The sequence below is a fragment of the Giraffa tippelskirchi genome, chromosome 10 (genome assembly GCF_054371585.1).
Source record: "Giraffa tippelskirchi isolate mGirTip1 chromosome 10, T2T-mGirTip1v1.2.pri, whole genome shotgun sequence".
Lineage (NCBI taxonomy): Eukaryota > Metazoa > Chordata > Mammalia > Artiodactyla > Giraffidae > Giraffa > Giraffa tippelskirchi.
The window spans coordinates 145978542-146005031 of record NC_137284.1 but is presented as its reverse complement, the minus strand read 5'-3'; the positions used below and the strand labels follow the sequence as shown (position 1 = coordinate 146005031).

The window sequence follows — 26490 nt, the reverse complement described above, 5'->3', positions numbered from 1 at the left end:
AGAAAAGATCTTTGAGCATCTGGCCAGTGGACTTTCTCTTTAGCTTCTTCACATGCCATTAACTTATTTAATCTTCACAACCACCTTGCAAGACAGCAACTCGATCAGGTGAGTTCCTGAATCATGTTTTACCCCTCTCAGTACTCCATGGCTGCATTAAGAGTTGGCTTAAAAAATGCTCATTAAATCAGCATGGCCTTGGGCAAAAAGCTCTTTAACAAACCTTCCCTGGTGGCTCAGACAGTACAGAATCTGCTTGTAATGCAGGAGACCTGAATTCAATCCCTGGGTGGGGAAGATCCCCTGGAGAAGGGAATGGCAACCCACTCCAGCATTCTTGCCTGGAGAATTCCATGAACAGACTGTATTCCTGGCAGGCTACAGCCCATGGGGTTACAAAGAGACAGACAGGACCAAGCCACCAACACTTAATAAACCTACAGGTCTAAACCAGTGCTGTCTAACAGAAACAAAGTGAGCCTCGTGTGTACTTTTACATTTTCTCATAGCTGCCTTAGAAGTGAAAGAAACAGATGAAATTATAACATTTTATTTAAATATTATCAATTTAACATCGTTACTATAAAATTTTACAGTTTCTGCATACTAAAGCTTCCAAATCCAGTGTGTGTATATTTCACACATCCCACTTCAAACTGGTCACATTTCAAGCACCCAAAAGCCACCTATGGGTAGTGGCTACGTCCTGAGATCGCCTCCCTAAGGCCGCCCAGCTATTCACCTTCTACCACATTACCTGTTCCATCTTCTTTGCAGCACTTACTAGTATCTCTCAGTTCCCTCCGAAGATACAAGTCCCTCGAGGTGAGGACTTAACCTTGAAGGGTGCCTGACGCACAGCAGACGCCGGATCAGGACTGTCCTCGCCCGATCTGCGCCCCTGATGGACCCGGGCCCCGGGGCTGTCCTCTCGCACGGCCGCCCCTCGCCCGCTCTTTCCCAGGCCCTTCCCGGGAACCGGGTTTGAAGTCGTGGACGTGACTGGGAGGAGTCTGCCCGCCTCGGATTTCCGCACAGGGAGCCAGGCCGCGACCATGGCGGAGCCCACCGTCTGCTCCTTCCTCACCAAAGTGCTGTGCGCCCACGGAGGCCGCATGTTCCTGCAGGACCTGCGCGGCCACGTGGAGCTCTCCGAGGCCCGGCTGCGGGACGTGCTGCGCCAGGCCGGGCCCGACCGCTTCCTGCTGCAGGAGGTAGAGGTGCGGGAGGGCCCGTGGGACGCCGAGGCCGAGGTGGCGGCCGGCGCGAGCGGCGGCGGCGGCGGCGGCGGCCCGGCGGCCTGGCGGGTGGTGGCCGTGTCCTCCGCGCGCCTCTGCGCCCGCTACCAGCGCGGCGAGTGCCAGGCCTGCGACCAGCTGCACCTCTGCCGCCGCCACATGCAGGGCAAGTGCCCGAACCGCGACTGCTGGTGAGGCTGCGGGCCGGGCCGGGCCTGGCGGGGCGGGGCGGGGCGGCGGGCGGGACGCGACGGTCTCGGCGCGGGGGCCGCGGGCCTGACCCGTCCAGCCCGGTGCGGGGCCCAGAAGGAAAGGAGAACGGGGGTCGTCGGTCCGGGCCGGACGACCCCCTCTGGAAGGGCAGAGGGGAAGCCCCGGGAAGGCGCCCCTCCAAGTCCTTCGGGTGGAGGCCCCGCCCGCGCTCCCAGCTGCGGAACCGGACTGAAGATCGTCTCAATCTGGGTTTCTCAACCACCTCTCTCCGCCTCCCCCCGCCCCAAATTTGCAGCTTTTTCTCCCTCCCCGTCCCCCATCCTCCACAACGGGGCCGGCATAAATCAAGACTTTTGAGTTCATTTCCTCTAGGGGCCCTTTTGCGGACCCCGTGGAATTCACGGATCCTTTGTTGAAGAGCTCGCCTCTTCCCACTTAAACACAGTTTTAGCGGAAGAGAGTCTGTGCTCTGTGGGTTTAGAACGCGCGATCTAGGTCGACCCCCGCCAGGAAACGGAGGGTGGGGTGATTTGTGCGAGGTCGTTTGAGTTTGCCTCCTGACTCCAGCCTTCCTTGGTCGACTCGAGCGCCCCAAAGTGGGTGGGGGAGGAGGCATGCATTCTGTTTAAGGTTGGGGGATGGTGGGCTGGGCAGCCGTTTGGGGTGGAGAAGGCCAGTGCAGACGTCTGCAGGCCCCACCGGCTGGGACCCTCGGTCAAAGCAGGTGACTGGGGGAGAGGGTCCCCTTGGCCGTAAAGTGCCTTTGTTCAGCGTGGAATGGCTTTGGGAGGGGAGTTACTTTATCTCAGCTTTCTTTTTTTTTTTTTTTTTAATAAATTTATTTATTTTAGTTGGGGGCTAATTACTTCACAATATTGTAGTAGTTTTTGCCATACATTGACATGAATCAGCCATGGGTTTACATGTGTTCCCCTTCCTGAACCCCCCACCCCTCCCCATCCCATCCCTCTGGGTCATTCCATTGCCCCAGTCCTGAGCATTTGTCTCATGCATCGAACCTGGAATGGTGTTCTGTTTCACATATGATAATATAACATGTTTCAGTGCTATTCTCCCAGAACGTCCCACCCTCACCTTCTCCCTCAGAGTCCATAAGACTGTTCTATGCATCTGTGTCTCTTATTCTGTCTCGCATATGGGGTTATAGTTACCATCTTTCAAATTCCATATATATGCATTAGTATACTGTATTGGTGTTTTTCTTTCTGGCTTACTTCACTCTGTATAATGGGCTCCAGTTTCATCCATCTCAATAGAACCGATTCAAATGTATTTTTTTTAATGGCTGAGTAATATTCCATTGTGTATATGTACCACAGCTTCCTTATCCATTCGTCTGCTGATGGACATCTAGGTTGCTTCCATGTCCTGGCTATTGTAAACAGTGCTGCGATGAACATTGGGGTACACGCGTCTCTTTCAATTCTGGTTTATCTCAGCTTTCTTATTATCAGAGGTTACTAGACTGTAAGGAGGTCCAGGGCTTCCCTGGTGGCTCAGACTGTAAAGAATCTGCCTGCAATGCAGAATCTGCCTGCAATGCAGGAGACGGGGATTCGATCCCTGGGTCAGGAAGATCCCCTGGAGAAGGCAATGGCAACGGGCTACAGTCCATAGGGTCGCAAAGAGTCGGACGTGACTGAGCTACTAACACACAGGATACACACACTAGACTGTAGTTGAAAGCCACCCTGGGTTAGGGATTTGACAGTCTTGCTCCATCTTCATCTGAGCCTCTGATCCAGACCTTTGTGGTTCTAGGTCTACCTGCACCCTTTCTCATGATATCCACACGCCTGTCAACATCCAGGTTCTGAAAAAACAGGGACTGTTTGGTCTCAACGAGGCCCAGCTTCGGGTCCTGCTTTTACAGAATGACCCCTGCCTTCTACCAGAGGTAAGTCACCAAGCAGTCGCCCTCATATTGCCTGAATCCGTGAAAAAAGTCGGGGAAGAACATCAAATGTTTGCTTGCCCAGGACAGTCTGAGGGGAGGGGGGCAGGTATGGTACACTGGTGACCTTCCTGGACTCTCTGATTTTATTGGGCTTTGATACACTTTGACATACAAGGAGTGATGGACCTGGGTGGGATAGAAATAATAATAATAATGGTTTATGGATTTTTTTTTTTGATTCCTTACTGAATGCGAAGTATTGATAGTTCAATTATCTTAAGCTATTAGTAACCATGAGTGAAATATGCCTGTCCCCATTTTACAGGTGAGGCAACTGAGGTTTGATTAAATAACTTGCCCAAAGTCACATAGTAAATGGCAGATTTGAGTTTAGTTTTCTCTGATTATGAAGCCTTGGTTTTGTAAATTACCTGTTTATACTTTTGCTCATTTTTCTATCCTGCCGTTTGTCTTTTTCTGTTAATTCATAAGATATCTTTAATGACAAATCCCTTTCTGGATCACATTTGTTACAAGTATTTGCCCCCATTTATTTTGGGGGGCTTTAGATATTAATTTTAATTGCTTCGCAACTCCATAATGTAGTTTCAAATGCTTAAAAAGTACTCATTATAACTGCTATAATGGCAGAATTAGCACACTTGTATCTGTTTAGCTATACACAAAGAATTTTTCAAACAAAAGGGTTGGAATCACCAAAGAAGATATTACAAAAAGTCTCCAATTAAAAGTAGAATTTTCTAATCTAGCACAATGATTCCTCATAGACACTTTCTATGCTGGTGGCGTTAGTGGTAAAGAACCTGCTTGCCACTTCAGGAGACATAATGAGACACAGGGTCCATCCCTGGGTCAGGAAGATCCCCTGGAGGAGGGTATGGCAACCCACTCCAGTACCCTTGCCTGGAGAATCCCATGGGCAGAGGAGCCTGATGGGCTATAGTACATAGGGTTGCAAAGAATCAGACATGACTGAAACGACTTATCACGCACACACCTTGCCAGAAAGGGGATGGGAAGAAGGGAGGATGTTAGGAAAACAGTAGCTCATGATTGTGGTCCTACTTTAACTCACAGGAATTTAAGGGTCTACAGGGAAGAAATTCAGAAGGTGGGGGGTTTGAGCTAGAATCTTTGGGTCAGTTAGTAGAGGCTGCCCTGGGACTTGAAGAAGGAAATGGCAACCCACTCCAGTATTCTTGCCTGGAGAATCCTGTGGATGGAGGAGCCTGGTGGGCTGCTGTCCATAGGGTCGCACAGAGTCGGACATGACTGAAGCGACTTAGCATGCATGCATACATGCATGCCCTCCAGGCAGCAGAGTCTATACTCAGAAGTCTGGAGTCAGCCTTAGAAGCCAATAGGCTTCTACTTGGCGTCCATGTGCTTTCTGATTTCAGGTTCTGAAGCCAGGTTTGGTATGTCATGAGCCAGATTCATTCCAACCATGTTGCCTACGCAGTCCCGGCAGCAGCTGAAACAGGTTCTTGGCAGGAAGGGAGAGGAGGATGCGGCATCTACGGGACAGCGTCCAGTCTGTCCTGTCTCCAACAGAAGGCACAGTGCCGCTTCTATTTACCTTTAGTGTTTATGCGTTTGTTTTTTTTTTGACTAATAGAAACTTAACATTTTTATATTTTATATTGTTACATTTTATATTGTTAAACTTTCTTTATGGCTTCTCCCTGAGTGTCCTGGGTCCAGCCTCATTTTGTGTTAGTCTATGTCAGTGTTCTGTGAGCAGCTGATGGGTTGGCTGCATTTATAACAGGAGCCTGCCTTCAGGTTGATCATCTGAAGCTGGTGGTGTGTGTCATGGGGGTGCAAGTTCCATCCCTGACTGGGGAACTAAGATCCTGCATGCCATGTGGCCCCCCTCTAAAAAAACAGGGGGGCACATATCGCAGTGTGTACGGACATGCTAAGTTGCTTCAGTCATGTCTGACTCTGTACGACCCCATGGACTGTGGACCACTAGGCTCCTCTGTCCATGGGATTCTCCAGGCAAGAGTACTGGAGTGTGTTGCCATGCCCTCTTCCAGGGGATCTTCCCCAGCCAGGGATGGAGCCTGCATCTCTTACTTCTCCTGCATTGGCAGGCAGGTTCCTTACCACTAGTGCCACCTGGAAAGCCCAAATATTGTGATATTATGACTTATAATAAGAAATATATATTTGCTCTTCATCTCTGCCTCTGGCACAGAGTTCCTAAAACTCTTGAAATTTCGTGTATGTTGACGGCAATAAAACATTACTTTTGTTATGTTTATGTGATGACTTTTGAAAAGTTCCTAGGTGACATGGGGACTGGTTTCCCCAAGAACCAATTACATAATTAGAAGGTTGGAACTTTCAGTTCCACCCCCAGTCCTGGGAGGGTAGCGGGCCTCGAGGTTGAGTTCAGTTACCAGTGGCCAGTGATTTAATCAAGGAAGCCTCCATAAAACCCCAAAAGGATGGGCTTTAGAGAGCTTCCAGGCTGGTGAACACATGGAAGTCCTGGGAGAGTGGTGGCCATAGAGTCTGGAAACTGTACCCTTCCCCCATGCCCTTTGTGTCTCTTCCAACCAGCTGTTCCTGAGTTATATCCTTTTATGATTCTCAGGTGGTGCTAGTGGTAAAGAACTGGCCTGCCAGTGCGTGAGGTCTAGGAGGTGCCAGTTTGATCCTTGGGTCAGGAAGATCCCCTTGGAGAAGGGAATGGCAATTTACTCCAGTATTTTTGCCTGGGAAATCCCATGGACAGAGGAGCCTGGCAGGCTGTAGTCCGCAGGGGTAATAAACTGGAAATTTAGCAAGTAAAATGTGTCTTTGAGTTGTGTGAGCCTTTCTAGCAAATTAATTGAACACAGAGAAGGGGTTTGGGGAACTTCTAATATATAGCTGGAAGATCAGAAGCACAGGTGTTAACCTGGACTTATGATTTGTATCTAAGTGAGGGCAGGCTTATGGGTGGTGGTTTAGTCGCTAAGTCGTGTCTGACTCTTGCCATCCAATGGGCTGTAGCCTGCTAGGCTCCTCTGTCCACGGGATTTTCCAGGCAACAATACTGGAGTGGCTTGCCATTCCCTTCTCCAGAGGATCTTCCTGATCCAGGCATTGAACCCCGGTCTCCTGCACTGCAGGCAGATTTTTTTAACTGACTGAGCTACCAGGGAAGTCCTAGGGCTGTGGGACTTCTCACTTGTTTCCTTTTTCAGATAAGCTTTTACAATCATTTAAATTCCTAAAACCGTTTTATAGGAATTCTTTGGGGGAAGTAAGAATTGCACTAAAATTGTGTGTTCATTTCAGAAAATTGGCATCACAATTATAGGTAGGAAGCCATTTAAAAATTTTATTGATTGAGACATAATTGATGTACAGTAAGTAGTATGTTAGTTTCACATATATAATGTTTAAATACATTATGAAATGATCACCATGGTAAGTCTAATAACCATCTGTCTTGATACAATTTTTGTTACTGTTGTTCAGTCGCCAAGTTGTGTTTGACTCTTGGCGAGCCCAAGTTTGCCCAAGTTCATGTCCAGTGAATCAATGATGTGTTGGATGGCATCAGTCCATACAATATTGACCATATTTTTATGCTGTATATTATATTTGTGTGACTTACTTTATGACGGAAAGCTTGCACCTCTTAATTCCCTTCAGCTTTTTCACCCATCCTCAACCTCTCTGTCCTTGAGCAACCATCCACTTGTTCTTTGATACCATTTGTGGTATCAGTCTCTGGTCATCTGGTCATTTGTGTCTGGTAGAATTGCCCACATTTTAGGTTTGACTAATGTGTTCCTCTAGTATCATTTAACATGTTCCTCTATCCCCTGAATTTACTGTAAATTGATCTGGAGCTTTGATTGGTTTTAGGTTTGAGTTATGTAGCAAGAATTTTTTGTACATGTAGTATATTGTTAGGGTGACTAATGGTCCCCATTTGCCTGGGACTGAGGATTTCCAGTCTTGTCAGACTTTCCTACTAAAAAGTCATATTTCCTATTGCATCTTGTCAGGAGGTACACAATGTCTGGTCCCAATGCAAATATTAATAGTGCTCCTTTAAAAATGCCCTTGTCTGGATAATAAATTATCTGATCACGCTGCCTGTCCAGATTGGTTTCACCGGAGGCAGAGGCTGACATAGGGATTGAGATGCGTGTGATATATTGAAGGAGGGATCCTTGGGAAAAATCTGGAAGGTAAAACAGCGGGAGAGGAGAGCTACAAGCAAGATGGAATGGCCTTGACTTGATTCACACAGAGGCTTGGGAGCAAATATTACTTTGAAGAATGGTTCTAGCTCTAAGGCAGGGGGCCAGCCTTTTGTACCTGCATAGAAGTCACTCATTGGCTACAGAGTTTGGGAGAGGAGGGCAGGCCAACTGGGAGTCAAGGTCAGAGAGGGGCAGCTGAATGTTAGTTGCAGCTAGGAGAGATGTGGGCCTTCCCAGGTGGCTCAGTGGTAAAGAATCTGCCTGCCAGTGCAAGAGACGTGGGTTCAATCCCTGGGTTGGAAAGATCCCTTGGAGTAGGAAATGGCAACCTGCTTCAGCCTGAAAAACTCCTTGGACGGAACTACAGTCCATGGAGTGGCAAAGAGTCAGACACGACTGAGCCATTGAGTACACACAGGAGAGATGTGAGTGGAGAAACTATTATATACCCATCTACCTTTCACCCATGGGGACTTTAACAGCCATCGATGATCAGAGGGTGCCATTTAGAGATACTGTCCTATACTAGCTTGAGATACAGTGAAAACAAACATCCTAAGTGTTGCTTCATTTCTGTACCAGGTCTGTTTGCTCTACAACAAAGGTGAAGCGCTCTATGGCTACTGCAACCTCAAGGATAAATGCACCAAGTTGCATGTGTGCAAGTCCTTCGTCAGGGGAGAGTGCAGGCTGCAGAAATGCAAGCGGTCCCATCAACTCATTCATGCCTCATCCTTGGAGCTGCTGCAGGATCAAGAACTGGAGATCTCAAGTGTCGTTAATTTTCAGATCATTTCCACTTACAAGCACATGAAGCTGCACAAGATGCTAGAAAATAAAGGTGAGACTGTCAGAGATGAACAAAACACTATCCACAGTGTAGTGCTGAGCTGGGAGTGAGTCTGGGGAAGAAGCATTTCGTAGGCTGATGGCTACTGGGTCCTTGGGAGGCTTCATCAGTGTTCTATGATATCAAACTGTGCTTCTAACCAAAGGAGTGTGGGTCGGGTTTATTTTCAGCACTGCCTGCAACTGTTTGGACAGTGTAGCTTCTTGGTAAGTTGGGGATCAGGAAGTAGGAAGAACAGCCTTAACCTCTTTGTTAGGAAAAAAGAAGGCTTCCCTTGTAGCTCAGTCAGTAAAGAATCTACCTGCAATGCAGGATACCTGGGTTTGATTCCTGGGTTGGGAAGATCCCCTGGAGAAGGAAATGGCAACTCACTCCAGTATTCTTGCCCAGAGAATCCCATGGACAGCGGAACCTAGCAGGCTACAGTCCATGGGGTCGCAAGAGTCGGACATGACTTAGCAACTAAACCACCAGGAAAAAAGAGGAGGAAGGTGGGCTAGAAACATATACACTTATCCATATTGGAAGCATAAGGATAATGTAGAGACGGCTTTCTTTTATTAAATAGAAGGTTTTTTTCTTAAATTTTTAGGAAATTTTAAGCTCACTACAGAAGAATTTGGAAAATAGAGAGTAGAAATAAAACGCACATATGACTCACCTTAATCCACAATAATTGGTACCATTTAATTACAGGCCCTTCAGTCCTATTACTAGAAAATACCAGTCCAGTGGTGGTCAGAGTCTGCAGCAGTTTAGTACCTTTCGTTCTCATGTTATACAGCATCATAAATATCATCCCATATTGCTGCATAGTCTATCCTTTTTTAAGGTTTATAAAGCATGAGCTTCCCTGGCTCAGTGGTAAAGAATCCACCTACCAATGTAGGAGATTTGGGTTCAATCCCGGGGTTGGGAAGATCCCCTGGAGAAGGAAATGGCACTTTCTTGCCTGGAAAATCCCATGGACAGAGGAGCCTGGTGGGCTGCAGTTCATGAGGTCGAAAAAGAGTCGGACACAACTTAGCGACTAAACAGCAATGAAGTGTGGTTTGGTCTTCTTTTAATTATAGTGTGGGAGTATTTATTCCATGAGATTTTCTTATAGCTGAAAATCAGAGGGTAGTAGGCATAGAAGAATTGCCGATGGAAAAACCAGATACCTAAAATCAGAGTCTCTAAGCTTTAACATGGAGGTTCCTTGTGTTGGGATGGTAGAGACTGACCTGATGAGTGGTGGCTTGAAGGGAGGGAGGACTCTGTATGTATCAGTGTCAGAGGCTGTGTCGGTGGGTCCCTAAATGGTGGCAGGGACCTCCCAACCTATTTGATGAGTAGGGCCTGTCCCTGTCTTCATCTGGTCTTGTTTAATGGGTCTCTCCTAACTATGAATTGTGACTTTCTGTTTCCTGTCGAGATATATAAGTACATACGTAATTTTTTTAATCCAGAAGACAGGAACTCTCTAAATCCAGAGCGTTGGGAGTTTTATCAGAGATCTGACTAGCTTGGGCTGATGCTCCCAACATAAAATGAAATTTTGAGTGATAAAGGAGTATCTTAGAAAACCTTGTCTCTTTCTTCTTGTTAGATAATTCAGCTTCTCCTGCTGAGCATTCCCAGGGCCTTGAGAAACGAGGAGGACACGTAGCTGGGGCTGCAGAGGCCCGTCCTCTGGCCTCTGGCCCTGCTGCGTCTGCCAAGAAGCCATGTGCAGGCAAACCTTAAAGGACGTCAGCAAGATAAGAAGATTGTCCAATCGAAAGGTCTAAAAACAAAGCTTCTGTTAAGATTCGGTTTGTAACTGTTCATTCACTTAATTGTTTATTAATAATAGCCATAATAATACCTACCTCACAGGTTGTGGTGAGAATTAAAGAAGATGGAAAAGGAGAAAATGTCAGATTGGGAGGATGAAATTGGGGCTGAGTGGTTGGGGGTGGGGTTGGACATTAAACAGGCTAAGAGAGGGTAAAACCTGGAGGGAGATGAGGTCAGTCCTGGGCAAATCCTGCAGTTCTGGAGAGCTTTCCCAGGCTGGCTGGCCAGAGCTCTTAAAGAGACAGACTCCTGCTGAGCTGTTCTGGAACCCAACAAAGTGCCTATCTATACGTTTGTATCCAGAATTCACATTGTGGTGTTCAGAGAGTACACATACTTTATGCTGCTTCTTATTTTTAATAGTCCATAAGCATTTCTCTATATGTGTTCACATTTATCAAGCATCATCATTTTTATGCACAGATACACTCATATATATCCTTTGCTTCACTAGTTCCATTATTCTGGGATATTTTGATTCTTCCCAACAAATTTTGAATACAGCTCTTCTTAAAGTCCCCATAATATTAATTTTTAAGTTTTTCTTTGCTTTTGCTTCACCTATAGTTGCTGAACGATACTCTTGATTTTCATTTCTTTAAAAATATATGCTGAAATTCCCTGGCCGTCCAGTGGTTAGGACTCTGTTTCCACTGCAGAGGGCATGAGTAAAAAATATATTATCTATATCTGTATGCCAGTAAATGCTTTTCTGTGTGTCTTCTTTCTATTTGTCTTTATTTTGTACAGTTTGTACGTGCCCTTGAATTGCTGGAGCCATCCTCTGTGCTGATGTGAGTTGGCCTTTAATTAGGCTCCTTAAAGTTTTTGTAGAAGGATGACGACTGCATATGATATGATATCCAGCCCCTGTGGATCCACCCTCAGCCAACTCCACAGAGAATTTAACTTTTGGGTGCTCATCAGAGATTTCTACCTCACTCTGTCTACTCTCCATTTCTTATTAAACTTTTACCAAAGCTCAGATTCCTATAGTGTGAAGGAAGTGTAGCTCATACATTTCTCTAAGTTGTGTCCATTCTTTCTGTGATTAAGATGAACCATCAGAAATCTACATACCTCGCCCATTCTGTACTGACTTCCTGCTTCTTCCTTTCTCTCTGCCCCTGCCTACCCAGCTCTATCGAGTTATACCCCATGTTTAGTTCTTTGTTTTCATCAAGGGGTACCACACACAGAGATCAGCTTTGTGAATTTCTTTCCTGTGTTTGTTGTAGTAATAGCCCAAATATTGGTGTGTAAAGTTGTCTTCTTTCTTTTTTTAAATTTAACTGTCTGGCAATAACATAACATTTGAGAAATAGGCCAAAGTGGTGAGCTTTTCATCCAGCTACATTTATTTAATTTAGAAAATTTTTAATCATGAAAATTTTTCCTTTCCATTGAGGGAAATGAGTAAATATGTCCTTTTTAAAGTGAGACAGTGCTGTTTTCTTCTGATGGACAATAAGAGCCATGCAACTTATGCTAATCCCTTCTCTTTGATTGCCAGCAACAGTATTTCTGAAAACTCTAAGGTTTTGCATATCTTGTTTCTTTTTTCTTTGTTATGATTTCTCCTGGTGGTAACTTTTTAAGAAAAATCTTCACATTTTATTATCACTTACATTTTATTATTTTACCATTATATTTCTTTTGTAAGCCATGTTAAATCCTCAATGGAAACAGTGTAGCATATAAAAGCATATTCTTTACATCTTTGGTAGATTTTTACATTATTGTGTTCTTTTTGTATATCTTTTTTAAATTTTATTTTTGTATATCTTATAACTATGCCTTTATATATGAGGTTATTGACTCTAATCTTTGTTGCAATATTTTATTCAGTTCTATAATATTCCATTTTAATCTTTGTTCCATTAGTAGTCATTCGGTATAAACATTTTATGTACTTGTACCTGTCTGTCTTATTTTAACTTGATGATTCAGCTGTTGGAGAGTTATCAGGTTAGAGTTTTCTTTGGCAATCCATCAGGGCTTATTAGATGAAGCTGCACATCTATAGGCTTTCTAAACTCCAAACACCCTAAATTGAATGACTGACTTTCCTTCAGACTTGTTCCTCCTTTTGTTCTTAATTTTGAAGGGTCCCCACCAAATGACTTAAGTGAAATCCCTGCAAAGTGTCCTGTACTTTTCCTTTCTCCTTATTCCGTGTCAGATTTGTTACCCCATGTTGGAGAATTTTCAACCTTAAAAATCTCTCAAATTTTTGCCCTTCTCTACCCCTTTCTCTGCATCTCCAACCCACTGCCTTTTTCTAAGCCCTCATCACTTCATGTATTTATTTTATAGATGGATAACTCGGTGGTTTTCAAGTCGTGTCTTGTTAGAATTTTGTGGTAGGAGTTGGTAGCCCCGTTGTAACGTGCACTTCAAGGATGGTAGCACCATTGTAATTTTTCATATAGTAGGCTTTGCCGACGTCATTGATCTCCTCAACACCCTTCTCTCCCTTTGCTGCCTGGTAAAGCTTTTGAAATGCAGACCTAATGGCATCACTTTTTTCTGCCCTACCTTCATTGGTCCCCATCATGGAGGGTAGAAGTCATAAAACTCAAATCCCTACAGGGAATAGAAAGTTAAGGTAAATGAACAAAGTGAGATGGATGTGAGAGGAATGGGAGGAGAAAGGAAATGCTGTGGCATATTGTCCCATCTGAAAGGGGCACCTGCCACCTGTTTCCACATGGGAATGTGGGACCCAAAATTGGAAGATTTTTGACATATCGTCCAGTTTATTAAAAGAAGCCCCAAATCCAGAAGTTTTTATGAGCAGTTTGCTGATTTTTAAATATTGACTTTCAGTTGAGTTTTTAAAATGCAGGTCAATATTGTGTGAGTTGACCTACTTGCAGTTTTTGGAATGGGCCATTTTATCTTGTGATTCTGTTTGTAAGTGATGCTCCTTCTAAGTAACGCTCTTTCCTTCCTCCTGCCTCAAAACCTGGCAAAATTAGGTTCTTTAAGATTCCAGGTTAGCCTTTCCTGACCCCAAGACAGGCAGTTCTCCTCGTGTTCTCAAAGCTCTAGTGCTTACTACGTTACATTGCAGTGCTTTGTGTTTGATTCCCAGGCTTTGAGCAAAGACATTATTTATTCTTCTTGCAAATTATACACTTGGTGGTTAAATATTTTTTGCTATATAATGAATTAAACTCTGCATTTTAATCTGTTGAATTAGTATCATATGGCTCTTTATTGATTCTCTCAGTCCTCACGTATTTTTAATATTAAAAAAATATTTTTCCCATAAGGAATGTCTTATATAAAGTAAACATCTTTTGATACTTCAATTTGAATTGTCTAGGTCTAAAATTAACTCTTTATGACTTATGCTTATGATGCTAATTCCTTCCATCAAGGACTAAAGTCTACATTATTGACATATTTCTTGATTTCTTTCTTTATAATTTGTTCATGTTTTTGTCTACATCTTAAATATCCCTTATTGCATGAATTCTGTCCTGGCTAAATGTATCAGTATTGCTACTCAGTATGGGACTCTCTATCATTAGAATGCTATTGATTTTCAAAATATTTGTCTTTAGATGAATTGTCTTCATCCTAACAGTATTAGATGGTTTGTATTTATCTTTTCTTACGTATTTCTGTTATATCTTTGGTAAAATAAAATTGTAATAAAATATTTTGGGTATTTCTTCATTAAATATGAAGTTAATTGTTGGCTTTAAATAAATATTCTCTATTATGATAAGGGAAATAGCATCTTTTATTCTTGTTTATTGGAAGCTTTTGGTAGGAATTGGTATCCTTTGATATAATTATAATTTTAATCATTTAAATCACCTAATATGATACATTAATGGTTTTCATGATATTAAAACATCTTTAAATTCTTGAGTAAGCTCCACTTGATAATGGTATATATTCTTTTAATGTATTTTTTATCTTATTTGGTAATTTCAAGTATACACATCTTAACATTCATAAATAAAGTTCATTTACATATTATGTGTGTGTAGTAAGTTCCTTTTATTGCTATATTCTGAAAACAATATTCTAGGTACTGTTTTGACTTTTTGTAAATTGGTGTATAACATTATTATAATTTTTATTAAAATTTTTGTCCCACTTTATTGAGCTGTAACTGACATATAACATCATGTCAGTTTAAGATGTACAAGATGATCTGACCCATCTGTATACATGTATAGATTTCAAACTGTTCACCACGATAAAGCTAGTTAGCACATGCATCCCCTCACATTCATTATTAACTTTAAAATAATGTATTGCTGTATCGTTGCATTACTGTATTATTATTTAGGAATATTTTTCCAAAAGATCTTTTGGGGAGAAAATATATCATTGTAGAAGTTTTGGAGAGTACAGGAATTAAGTAGTAAGAGAGAAGTCATAAGCACCCATAATACAACTGTGTAGAGACAATCACTGTTAATAATTTAGGATATTTTTTCAATCTTTTTTCATGAACATTTTTTAAAGTATTTGTTTATTTGACTGCCTCAGGTCTTAGTTGTGGGGCATGGGCTCTTTGTTGGTAGCAGGGGCGTCTCTCTAGTTGTGGCACATGGGCTCCGTAGTTGTGGCTTGCAGCCTTAGTTGCCCTGCAGCATGTGGGATCTTAGTTCCTTGACCAGGGATTGAACCTGCATCCCCTGCTTTGGAAGGTGGATTCTTAACCACTGGACTACCAGGGAAGCCCCTTATGCACATATTCTTAAATATTGAGAGTATACCATAAGTGCAACTTCGTATTATGCACTTCTGGATTGATATTATTTTGTCAGCATTCCCCCACACAATTGAAAGCACTCATATTTGATAGCTGCATTGTATTTTTAATGTATCATTTATTTAATCGTAGTACTATGGTTGGGCATTTATTATTTGTTACACTTTAGCACACGATTTTTTTTTTAGAGTAGTTTTAGGTTTATGAGAGGAAGGTAGAGATTTCTCATATACCCTCTGCTCCCATACATGCATAGCCTCTCCTATTATGAACATCACTTACCAGAATAGTATACTTTTTAGCAAGAATGTACCTACTTACTGGAGAAGGAAGTGGCTACCCATTCCCGTATTCTTGCCTGGAAAACCCCGTGGACAGAGGAGCCTGTTAGTCTACAGTCCTTGGGGTCGCAAAGCGTTGAACACAACTTAGAGACTGAACAACAACAAAATTTACTTTTACACATCATCATCATCTAAGGTCCATAGTTTACCTTAGGGTTCACTCTTAGTGTTGTATATTCTATAGGTTTAGATAAAAGTATAATAACATATATCCATCATTATATTAATAATGTGTGTGTGTTCAGTCTCCAGTTGTGTATGACTCTGCATACATGGACTGTAGCCTGCCAGGCTCCTCCATCTGTGGGATTTCCCAGGCAAGAATACTGGAGTGGGTTGCCATTTTCTTCTCCAGGGGATCATCCTGACCCAGGGATTGAACCTGCCTCTCCTGCGGCCCCTGCATTGTAGGCGAGTTCTTTACCATCTGAGCCACCAGGGGCCATACAGAATATGTTTACTGCCTTAAAAAGTCTCTGCGCTTTGCCTATCATATCCCTTCACCAACTTGGCAAACACTGATCTTTTGATTGCTTCCATGGTTCTGCTTTTCCCAGGATTTTATATAGTTGGAATTGTACAGTACATAGTTTTTTTAGATTGGTTTCTTTCACTTAGTAATATGCATTTAGGTTCCTCCCTGGCTCTGGGGGCTCATTTCTTTATAGTGCTGTATAATATTCTATTTTCTGAGTGTACCACAGTTTATCCATCCACCTACTGAAGGACATCTTGGTTGCTTCCAATTTTGTAATTATGACTAAAACTGCTAAATATGTCCATACTGAGGTTTTTGTGTGGACATACTTTTTCAACATCATTGGGTAAATACCAAGAAGTATAATTGCTAAATCATATGGTAAAAGAATATTTAGTTTTATGAGAAACCACCAAGCTGTCTTCCAAAATGGCTCTACCACCCTTTTCTTGCCTTACCACATTAGCAAGGACTTCAGTTCCATGTTGAAAAGAAGTGCTGAGAAGGGACATTCTTGTCTTAAAGCTTTGAATTTCTCACCATTTAGTATGATGTTAGCTGTAGGTTTTTTGTAGACTGTCTTTATCAACTTGAGAAAGTTCCCTTCTACTCCAGTTTACTGAGAGTTTTTATCACTGAGAGTTGGATTTTGTCAAATGTTTCTTTTGCATCTATCGATATAATCATGTGATTTTTCTCTTTTAGTCTGTCAATGTGATAGATTATAGTAATTGATTTTCAAGTGTTGACCCAGTCGTCTTGTATATCTGTGATAAACCCCACTTGGTCATGGTGTGTAATTCTTTTTGGACGTTTTTGGATTCACCTTGTTAATATTTTGTTGAGGACTTTTGCATCTGCGTTCACAGGCGATATTGGTTTGTGTGTGCTTAGTTGCTCAGTCATGTTCAACTCTGCGACCCACTGGACTGTAGCCCGCCAGCCTCCTCTGTCCATGGGATTCTCCAGGCAAGAATACTGGAATGGGTGCCATTTCCTTCTCCAGGGGATCTTCCCGACCCAGGGATCAAAACTGAGTCTCCTGTGTCTCTTGCATTGCAGGCAGATTCTTTACCTAATGAGCCATCCGGGAAGTTTTCTTATAATATCTTTATCTAGTTTTGGTATTAGGTTAATGTTGGCTTCATAGAATAAGTTACTAATTATTTCCTCTGCTTCTATTCTCTGAAAGAGACTGTAGAGAATTGGCGTAATTTTTTTCTTAAATGTTTGGTATAATTCACTGATGAACCCTTCTGAGTCTCTTGCTTTCTGTTTTGGAGGACTATTAATTATTGATTCAATTACTTTATTATCTATATGATTTTTTAAAAATAATTACAACGATTACTTTGATAAACACAATAAAAGTTGTGTTATTTTTTTAGTGACATGAAATTGGAATAAAAGAAACCAAACCCAGAACAATGCCGGCGGTCACAGTCTACTGAGCATAATGAACTAGGATGTTCACAAACAGGACACAGAGATTTATCCCAGTGATTACCCTTCCATAGTTCAATACGATCAATAAGATATTTGACCAATTACTGATGAAACTTCTCAGTAAGGAAAGGCTCTTGTGCAAGAAGGTGGCACAAAGAGCCAGTTCTCTGGAACTAAGTCTATTCTTAAAAGGAAAAGAGCTGAAAACATTTTCCTTAATACTTGCCTCATTAAAATGACGCTGACTGATAAACTGTGCTTCTTGGTTCATATTCATTTAGTTAAAATATTTTATAAAGATATTGATAGAATTAATTATGTCAATATTAAGAAGAACAATACAGTAATGATTCTACATTTGTTACTATTTTTTTTAATCTCAAAGTTTGACACGTGAACTGAAGGTTTCTAACATGGTTGATGCCCTAAATGTGAATTTACATTTTTTTAGCTTGTTTCTGAGATTTAATGGATGCCCCACAGATAAAATGCAAGCACAGTTTTTTTTGTAGTGTATGCTGAAACTGACAAGATCTCCTAAAACACCAGTGAAAGCATTTGAAACAAAAACCTCAACATCAAAAAGCAGTAGAAAAACACTCAAAGAATAAGGGAAGGGAGAAAATAGCCCGAGGGGAAAAAAGTTATCTTATAAAAAGAACAATATCCAAACTAATTGTAGAAGTATTAAATTTTAAGCAGAATGTTAGATCTACTTGGGATCTCATGAAAATGCTAGAAGAAAGATTAGGATGAAAAATATTTTAATGTTATTTGTAAGTGCTATAAAAATTAAGATACTACTGAATTGTTTTGTGCTTAGTAGAAGTATATAACTACATAATTAAACCTATACTATATCTAATCAGCAATGCTGCTGCTGCTAAGTCGCTCCAGTCGTGTCTGACTCTGTGCAACCCCATAGACGGCTGCCCACCAGGCACCCCTGTCCCTGGGATTCTCCAGGCAAGAACACTGGAGTGGGTTGCCATTTCCTTCTCCAATGCATGAAAGTGAAAAGTGAAAGTGAAGTCGCTCAGTCGTGTCTGACTCTAAGCGACCCCATGGACTGCAGCCCACCAGGCTCCTCCATCCATGGGATTTTCCAGGCAAGAGTACTAGAGTGGGGTGCCATTGCCTTCTCCAATCAGCAATGCTAAAGATTAATTAAAAATCAAATTCAAGACACAGAGGGATTGAATAAGAAGAGTTATAATATGACTAGCAAAATTAGGCAACAGAACACAGAAATGCAATTGAAGGTTAAAAAGCATTTCTGAGAAAGTGCTAGTCTAGCTGCATAAACAGCATTGTAATAGAAGAGCATTTCCCAGGACTGGAAACAGAAATAAGTTGTGCTTGAAGTTCAAAAGTACACCTGGGGTCCTGTCAAGTACTATCATTTAAAATAAGAAACCTGAATAAATATTTTAACTTGCTGAACTTATAAAGAATGCTTTAAGCAACCAAGAAGGAATAGATAACATTGAAAGAAATATCAAATAGAATTATTTTGGGACTTGAAATCCAAATAAAAGGCCACAGGGACTGAAATCAGGATCTTTAAGATGCTTTGAGCTAATGGGTCTCATCTGTGATGAGAAATAGTGATAATTATAAGAGCTTCCCTTCACTGTACCTTTCCTGTGTGACGGGGAAGTCCTAAGTCCTTTTTGAAACATATTTAATTGATTTATTTTTTGGCCGTGCAGCATGTGGGATCTTAGTTCCCTGACCAGGGATTGAACCCTTGACCAAGATCCTCTGGAGGAAGGCATGGCAACTCACTCCAGTATTCTTGCCTGGACAGAGGAGTCTGGTAGGCTGCAGTCCATGGGGTCACAGAGAGTCAGACACGACTGAAGCAACTTAGTATGCTCACACGTCCTTAAGTGCAGAGTCTTAACCACTGGACTGCCTGGGAAGTTCCCTAAGTCCTTTGGATATGCTACCTTATTTAATTATCCAAACAGAGATGAGTTAGATCAGTACTGCCCTTAGACCTGGGCAAAGGGGTCTCTGCACTGGGCCTCTGCTTTAGAAGCTCCTCTCTGCTGATGATTTACATCTTTTTAGGTCCTAGGAAAATGTTTCTCCACATCTCTTACACTACGTCCTCAACACAACAGGTGATCGCAGGACTTCCCTGGTGGTCCAGTGGTTGAGAATCCACCTTGTAAAGCAGGGTGCTTGGGTCTGATTCCTGCCTGGGGAACTAAGATCCCACATGCAGTGGAGCAACTGAGCCCACACGCCACAACTAGAGTCCTCGCGCTGCAACGAAAGATCCCTCATGACGCAACAAAGATCCTGGATGTAGCAACTAACTTGTCGCAGCCAAAACAAAGTGATTGCTTCTGAACACTGTGCAGGTCTGTGGGTTGTACCTCTGCCAACAGCAGAGACAGGGATGATTTTAGGCTTTGCAAAGGATTTCACTGGTGCAAACATGCAGGTAAGCAAAAACAAACAAACTTGTCAAGTCCTGCTTGTCAGAGTGGATGCAATAGAATCTTTCAAAATAAAATAACACTTCCCAGTGGTTTCCAGTGTCCATTTCCCTTCCTCTTTGTGTTCCAATCAGCAGTTCTGCAGACACAAATTAAATAGTATAGTATTTGCTGCTAGTTCACACAGAGGCTGGGGAACATTTTGCATTATTAAACAATCCATACTACTCTTCAACATTTATAAAGTAGTTTTCCATGTAATATATGAGACAAGATATTGAGTCCTTGGACATTACACGCACACTGAATTGGGTACTGAATAGTTTGATGTTTTGTTTTTGTTAAAAGATCCTTAAGATTTAACTAAATTTAACTAAAAATTAAATGGGGAGTTGCACTTCACCTCATGATGCAGAAAGTCTCAAGAAAAAGCCAGATCACCTACAAAATCATAACTTTTCTCTTTTTTTTAAGTTTTCATTTCTTTTTTGACTGTGCCACGCAGCTTTCAGGATCTTGTTTCCTCAACCAGGGATCGAACCTGGGCCCCTGGCAGTGAAAGTGCTGAGTCTTAACCACTGGACCACCACAGAATCACTATAACCTTTCTTGAGTCCATAAGAGAGCTGTGGTCACAAGTCAATCAACTTCACTGAAATCCAAAGAGTGACAAGATTCTCAAAGAGAGACGTGACACAAAAACGAATTCACCTTTGAAAGAGCATGAGGGAAGAAATGGCCCCCATACAAATGGGTAAGATGAAATCACATAAATTTTAACAAATTCTTAAAGGCCGATTGTAGGATAGCATGTCAATTGATAATAGGTGTAGCAGAGGAAAACACAGAAAGTTATGTAGGAACAGCCAAAACAAATAAACTGTGATGATTAATAGGTAATCTCAAACCCCAACATCAATTTTCAAAGATAAGATGACCTCCATATTATAGAAACGTTTATGAATGCAGCAAAAGATAAAGAAATTATAATACCCAGTTGGACAAGGGGCTGTCACTCTCAGGCACTGTGGGGAAAGGGTCCACTGGAGGACAAGTTGGCAAACTCATAAAAGGTCTTAAAAATACACGTCATTGATCAAATAATTTCAGTGTCAGAAATTTATCATGTGATAATAATAAAAAATATGTAGAGGGATTTAGTTACAAAGTTGTTTATGTTTGTTAGGGTCATGGTGAGAAAGACATGGCACACTTAAAGTGGATAAGTGGGGAGAGTTTAATGAAGGACTATTTACAAAGACATAGGTCGGGTGAAGGGAAACCTACCAGGGTTGGTGAAGTACATGGGCTAGCAGTGGGTACCAACCTGAGCATGAAGGTGCAAAGCGAGGGCCTGTTATAGGAGCCCGAGGGAGAGTGACTATGCCAAAGCCTTTGACTGTGGGGATCACAATAAACTGTGGAAAATTCTGAAAGAGATGGGAATACCAGACCATCTGACCTGTCTCTTGAGAAACCTGTATGCAGGTCAGGAAGCAACAGTTAGAACTGGACATGGAACAACAGACTGGTTCCAAATAGGAAAAGGAGTACGTCAAGGCTGTATATTGTCACCCTGCTTATTTAACTTATATGCAGAGTACATCATGAGAAACGCTGGGCTGGAAGAAACACAAGCTGGAATCAAGATTGCCGGGAGAAATATCAATAACCTCAGATATGCGGATGACACCACCCTTATGGCAGAAAGTGAAGAAGAACTAAAGAGCCTCTTGATGAAATTGAAAGAGGAGAGTGAAAAAGTTGGCTTAAAGCTCAACGTTCAGAAAACTAAGATCATGGCATCTGGTCTCATCACTTCATGGGAAATAGATGGGGAAACAGTGGAAACAGTGTCAGACTTTATTTTTTTGGGCTGCAGAATCACTGCTGATGGTGACTGCAGCCATGAAATTAAAAGACACTTACTCCTTGGAAGGAAGGTTATGGCCAACCTAGATAGCATATTTAAAAGCAGAGACATTACTTTGCCAACAAAAGTCCGTCTAGTCAAGGCTATGGTTTTTTCAGTGGTCATGTATGGATGTGAGAGTTGGACGGTGAAGAAAGCTGAGCGCCACAGAATTGATGCTTTTGAACTGTGGTGTTGGAGAAGACTCTTGAGAGTCCCTTGGACTGCAAGGAGATCCAATCAATCCATCCTAAAGGAGATCAATCCTGGGTGTTCATTGGAAGGTCTGATGTTGAAGCTGAAACTCCAATACTTTGGCCACCTCATGCGAAGGGTTGACTCATTGGAAAAGACCCTAATGCTGGGTAGGATTGGGGGCTGAAGGAGAAGGGGACGACAGAGGATGAGATGGTTGGATGGCATCACCGACTCGATGGACATGGGTTTGGGTAGACTCCGGGAGTTGGTGATGGACAGAGAGGCCTGGCGTGCTGCAATTCATGGGGTCGCAAAGAGTCGGACACGACTGAGCGACTGAACTGAACTGAACTGAAGGGAGAGTAGCCATAGGAGAGAACCTCCCACCAGGTACATTCAAGTTCTTTTGCTCATGGACACCAACAACTAGTAGCCCTTTAGGGAGGACCTGGGGATATAAATACCCTTGTCTCCCTTTTCTCTGTTGTCTAATTTCTTTCTCCCATTGATTGAACCCACAGGAGGCCAGAGAGGAAGGAAGGTCAACTATGAAGTCTGGCAAAGGTCAGCTTCCTGAAGCAAATAACATGGTGGAGAGGGAAGGATGGACACCAGCTAATAAAATACCGAGCATGATGTCTGATGCAGCATTGCCTATAATGGTAAAATATTAGAAACCACCTATGTGTCCAACATTACGGTACTCCTGAACAACTTAGGTTCATATCTGGGAATACAATGCCACCATTAAAAATGATGTCCAGAAGTATTTACTAAGATGGGAAGATATTCATAATATAGTGTTGAATGAAACAAAATTTTATCTACAGCGTGATCCCAATTTTATATTAGTATTGTGTGTGTGTGTGTGTGTGTGCACGTATGCATGCGTGAACATATGCATTTGTAGTGTCTGGAAGACTATTCAGTCTAATGTTAACAGTGCTTCTTTTGGAGTGGTGAGATTACAGGGCATAACTTTGCTTTTTGGTATATTCTGCCTTTTCTGCAATGTGTAATAAAAAATTAAAGTTCTTTTTTGAAAAGTGAGAAATATGGCATAACCCCAAATTAATTCTGTGAGTTAAATAGGTGCTATTCTTAAAACTGATAAGGAAAATTCATTAAAAATTCTATTAGAAGCCAATTTCACTTTTGAACACAGTTACAAACTTCTCCAATGAAATTCTAGCAAAGAATTGAGCAATAATAATTACTCTATATAATTAGATGCTGGTTACAATACTGAGTGACTTACCTGACTCTCTATCTTTTTCATCCAACACTACGAAGTAAGTATTAACATTTTCATTTTTAGGCAGAGAAACCAAGGCTCAGAAAAGTCATGCTCAAAGTTATGTGGTTATTAAATGACAAAACTATATTCAAAGTCAGATCTGTCTTCATCTAACATCTGTGTTGCAGGGAGCCCAGCCTGCACTCTGTGATGACCTAGAGACAGAGGTTCAGGAGGAAAGGGATATATATATATAATTATGACTCATTTGTATTGTTGTATAGCAGAAACCAACACAAAATCATAAAGCAATTTCCCACCAATTAAAAAATAAATGAAAAAATAAATAAAATCTGTGTTGTCAACCACACTATGACTAAATAGAACGTATCTCCAAGTACAAGATGCTGCTACTGCTGCTGCTAAGTCGCTTCAGTCGTGTCCGACTCTGTGCGACCCCATAGACGGCAGCCCATCAGGCTCCGCTGTCCCTGGGATTCTCCAGGCAAGAATACTGGAATGGGTTTCCATTTCCTTCTCCAGTACATGAAAGGGAAAAGTGAAAGTGAAGTCGCTCAGTCGTGTCCGACTCTTAGCGACCCCATGGACTGTAGCCTACCTGGCTCCTCCATCCATGGGATTTTCCAGGCAAGAATACTGCAGTGGGGTGCCATTGCCTTCTCCGAGTACAAGATGAGCAGATTGCAAAGAAAACTCTGAATACATTACTTCATGTCAACAACAGAATGATTAGTGAACATCAGAAGATTAGAAACACTGCACAGGCATTGTATAATATTTAAAAGACTCTCCAAAGCTAAAACCAGGGAGATACTTCATTAACTTGGCATCTATATCTTTAAAACAAGTTAAAGAGACTCACAGACTTAGAAAACAAACTTATGGTGGCTGAGGGAGAAGGGATACTTAGGGAGTTTGGGAAGGTCATGACCATTGGGAAGGTCATGTACATACTGTTATATTCAAAATAGATAACCAACAAAGACCTACTGTATAGCACATGGAGCTCTACTCAATGTTATGTGCCAGCCTGAATGGCAGGGGGGTTTGGGAAAGAAAGGCTACATGTATATGTATGGCTGAGTCTCATACATATACATGAGTCTCTTCTCTGTTCACCTGAAACTACCACATCATTGTTAATCGGCTATCAGTTCAGTTCAGTCGCTCAGTCATGTCCGACTCTTTGCGACCCCATGAATTGCAAATCGGCTATACCCTAATACAAAATAAAGAGTTTAAAGTTTAAAAAAGTAAAAATAAACACAAGTTAAGATGTATGCATCAACTATGCTTCAATTTAAAAAAAGGTGAACATCAGATTAACCACAAATTAACTGGTCACTGTCATAATTATTTAAAATATCTTTAGGGATTATTGTCATTGCTTTTGAGATGGCAAGAGTGGTTAGGGAAAAAAACAGAACATTCATATAGTATGGAAATTCAATCAGTAAATACTTACTGGGAACATACTATGTATCAGGCATTGCCCAAACAGTGTCAAAGGATAATAACAGCTGACGTTAATGTAGAGCTTGCTATGTGCTAGGCTAGACTCTTTTCTAAGCGCTTTAGATATACTAACTCAGTTCTTATACAACCCCACGAGATAATGACTGTTACTATTCTTCCATTTTATGGATGAGAACACTGAGGCACACAGGGGTTAATGCATCATATAGCTAATGAGTGGTGGGGCTATGACACAAATATAGGCAACCCTGGCCTAAGAGTCTGAGCAAATAACCATTGTGTAAAACGCCCCTCTCTAGACAAGGAGTGACGCTCTCTGTCCTCAGGAAGATTATGATTTCATGGCAAACACAGACATAAAACCAAACACAAAATTAAATACATGGTTTCAAATAGTAAACGCTAAAAACGGTAGAAGAGACTTACAGGAATGACTTACTTAAATGGGGACAGGGCAGTCAGGAAAGGCTGGAGTGAGGAGAAGCCCATCAGAGGAAGGGTGGTTGAAGGGCCAGGGCCAGTGAGAGAGCCTGTGAAGGGGCCCTGGGGCGGAGCCTGGAAGGATAGTCCCAGATGCTGCACATCCCTGAAGGAGTCTGTGAACATTGGCTGGTCAGGCCAAGCAACTGGTTTTATTTGAAGAGTGATGGGGACATTTTGAAGTTTCAGTTTTTTATTTATGGAGTGTTTTGTTCACTACAGATGCTTCATCTGCAGATGTCTTTTATATTTTATTCATCTGATGGCTAAGCCATTCTATCCATGGGACTCACGCCAGCATCTTCTGTGGTCACAGGTGACGGCGGCTGAGTTCCTTTCTGGCCTGAGCCTCAGGCAGACAGCCCCTCACACCCAAACGTGGAATTTCAAATTGATTCTTAGAAGATTAGAGAGGCATAGTGCTGAGGGTGGTATGAGGTATAGTTATTTTTATGATTATTTCTATTTTTCAGATGAGGAAACTAATGTACAAAAAGTGGTGTTTGCCACAGATGTCAAATACCCATCATGGACCAGTGAAAGTGAAAGTCGCTCAGTCGTGTTTGACTCTTTGTGAACCCATGGATGAATTCTCCAGGCCAGAATACTGGAGTGGGTAGCCTTTCCCTTCTCCAGGGAATCTTCCCAACCCAGGGATCGAACCCAGGTCTCCCGCATTGCAGGTGGATTCTTTACCAGCTGAGCCACCAGGGAAGCCCAAGAATACTGGAGTAGGTGGCCTATCCCTTCTCCAGGAGATCTTCCCAACCCAGGAATCGAACCAGGGTCTTCTGCAGTACAGACAGATTCTTTACCAACTGAGATACCAGGGAAGACAAAAAATAGTGTATATCATGCGCTGTGCTGTGCTTAGTCATGTCCAACTCTTTGTGATCCCATGGACTGTGGCCAGTAAGGCTCCTCTATCCATAGGGATTCTCCAGGCAAGAATACTGGAGTGGGTTGCCATGCCCTCCTCCAGGGGGTCTTCCCAACTCAGGGATCAAACCCAGGTCTCTGGCATTGCAGGCAGATTCTCTACCATCTGAGTCACCAGGAAAGCCCATCATGGACCAAGTCCAGGATTTATTAGCGAATCTGAATAGTGAGTTATAAGTTGGCAGTTTCTATACTCAACTTATCACAAAGCAGTCATTGTACTTCGTTTTCATGATCGAGCTGTTCTATCCAATATGGTGGCCACATAGATATTCAACTTTAAATTCATTAAACTGAAATAACGTTAAAAATTCAGCTCCTCAGTCACACTTTGGATGCTCATAGCAGCTACTTCATTGGACAGCACAAATTCATAGAACAGTTCCATCATCACATAAAGTTCTCCTTGACAGCACTGGCCTAGGAATTTCTTAATTTGCTGTTTTAAATTGTGGAGGAGTTTCACACACAGCTGTTTGTGGGTGGATAATTT

At 42.1% G+C, this 26490-nt stretch overlaps 1 protein-coding gene across 3 annotated transcripts; it reads left to right on the top strand.

Annotated features, from left to right (window-relative positions):
* The first annotated feature begins 835 nt into the window (after window positions 1–835).
* Window positions 836–22662, top strand: ZC3HAV1L (ZC3HAV1 like). Of its 3 annotated transcripts, XR_014066429.1 has the most exons (7): window positions 1015–1429; window positions 3234–3369; window positions 8187–8445; window positions 10046–10250; window positions 19414–19739; window positions 20240–20488; window positions 22366–22662. XR_014066429.1 is itself a non-coding variant. In XM_081533120.1 (4 exons), the coding sequence occupies exons 1-4, from the start codon at window positions 1056–1058 to the stop codon at window positions 10180–10182; spliced, it is 906 nt and encodes a 301-aa protein (XP_081389246.1). In that variant the 5' UTR covers window positions 836–1055; the 3' UTR covers window positions 10183–14269. The 3 variants fall into 3 exon arrangements, 1 of the variants encoding a protein (XP_081389246.1); XR_014066430.1 differs by lacking the exons at window positions 19414–19739; window positions 20240–20488; window positions 22366–22662 and adding an exon at window positions 17227–17537; XM_081533120.1 differs by lacking the exons at window positions 19414–19739; window positions 20240–20488; window positions 22366–22662 and having other exon boundaries at window positions 836–1429; window positions 10046–14269.
* The last annotated feature ends 3828 nt before the right edge of the window (window positions 22663–26490 follow it).

Excerpts from the sequence above, each read along its gene's own strand:
- ZC3HAV1L (XM_081533120.1), top strand. The coding sequence starts at position 1,056 with ATGGCGGAGCCCACCGTCTGCTCCTTCCTCACCAAAGTGCTGTGCGCC. Across the intron at positions 3,370-8,186 it reads ACCCCTGCCTTCTACCAGAG|GTCTGTTTGCTCTACAACAA; the intron begins GTAAGTCACCAA and ends TTTCTGTACCAG. Across the intron at positions 8,446-10,045 it reads CAAGATGCTAGAAAATAAAG|ATAATTCAGCTTCTCCTGCT; the intron begins GTGAGACTGTCA and ends TCTTCTTGTTAG.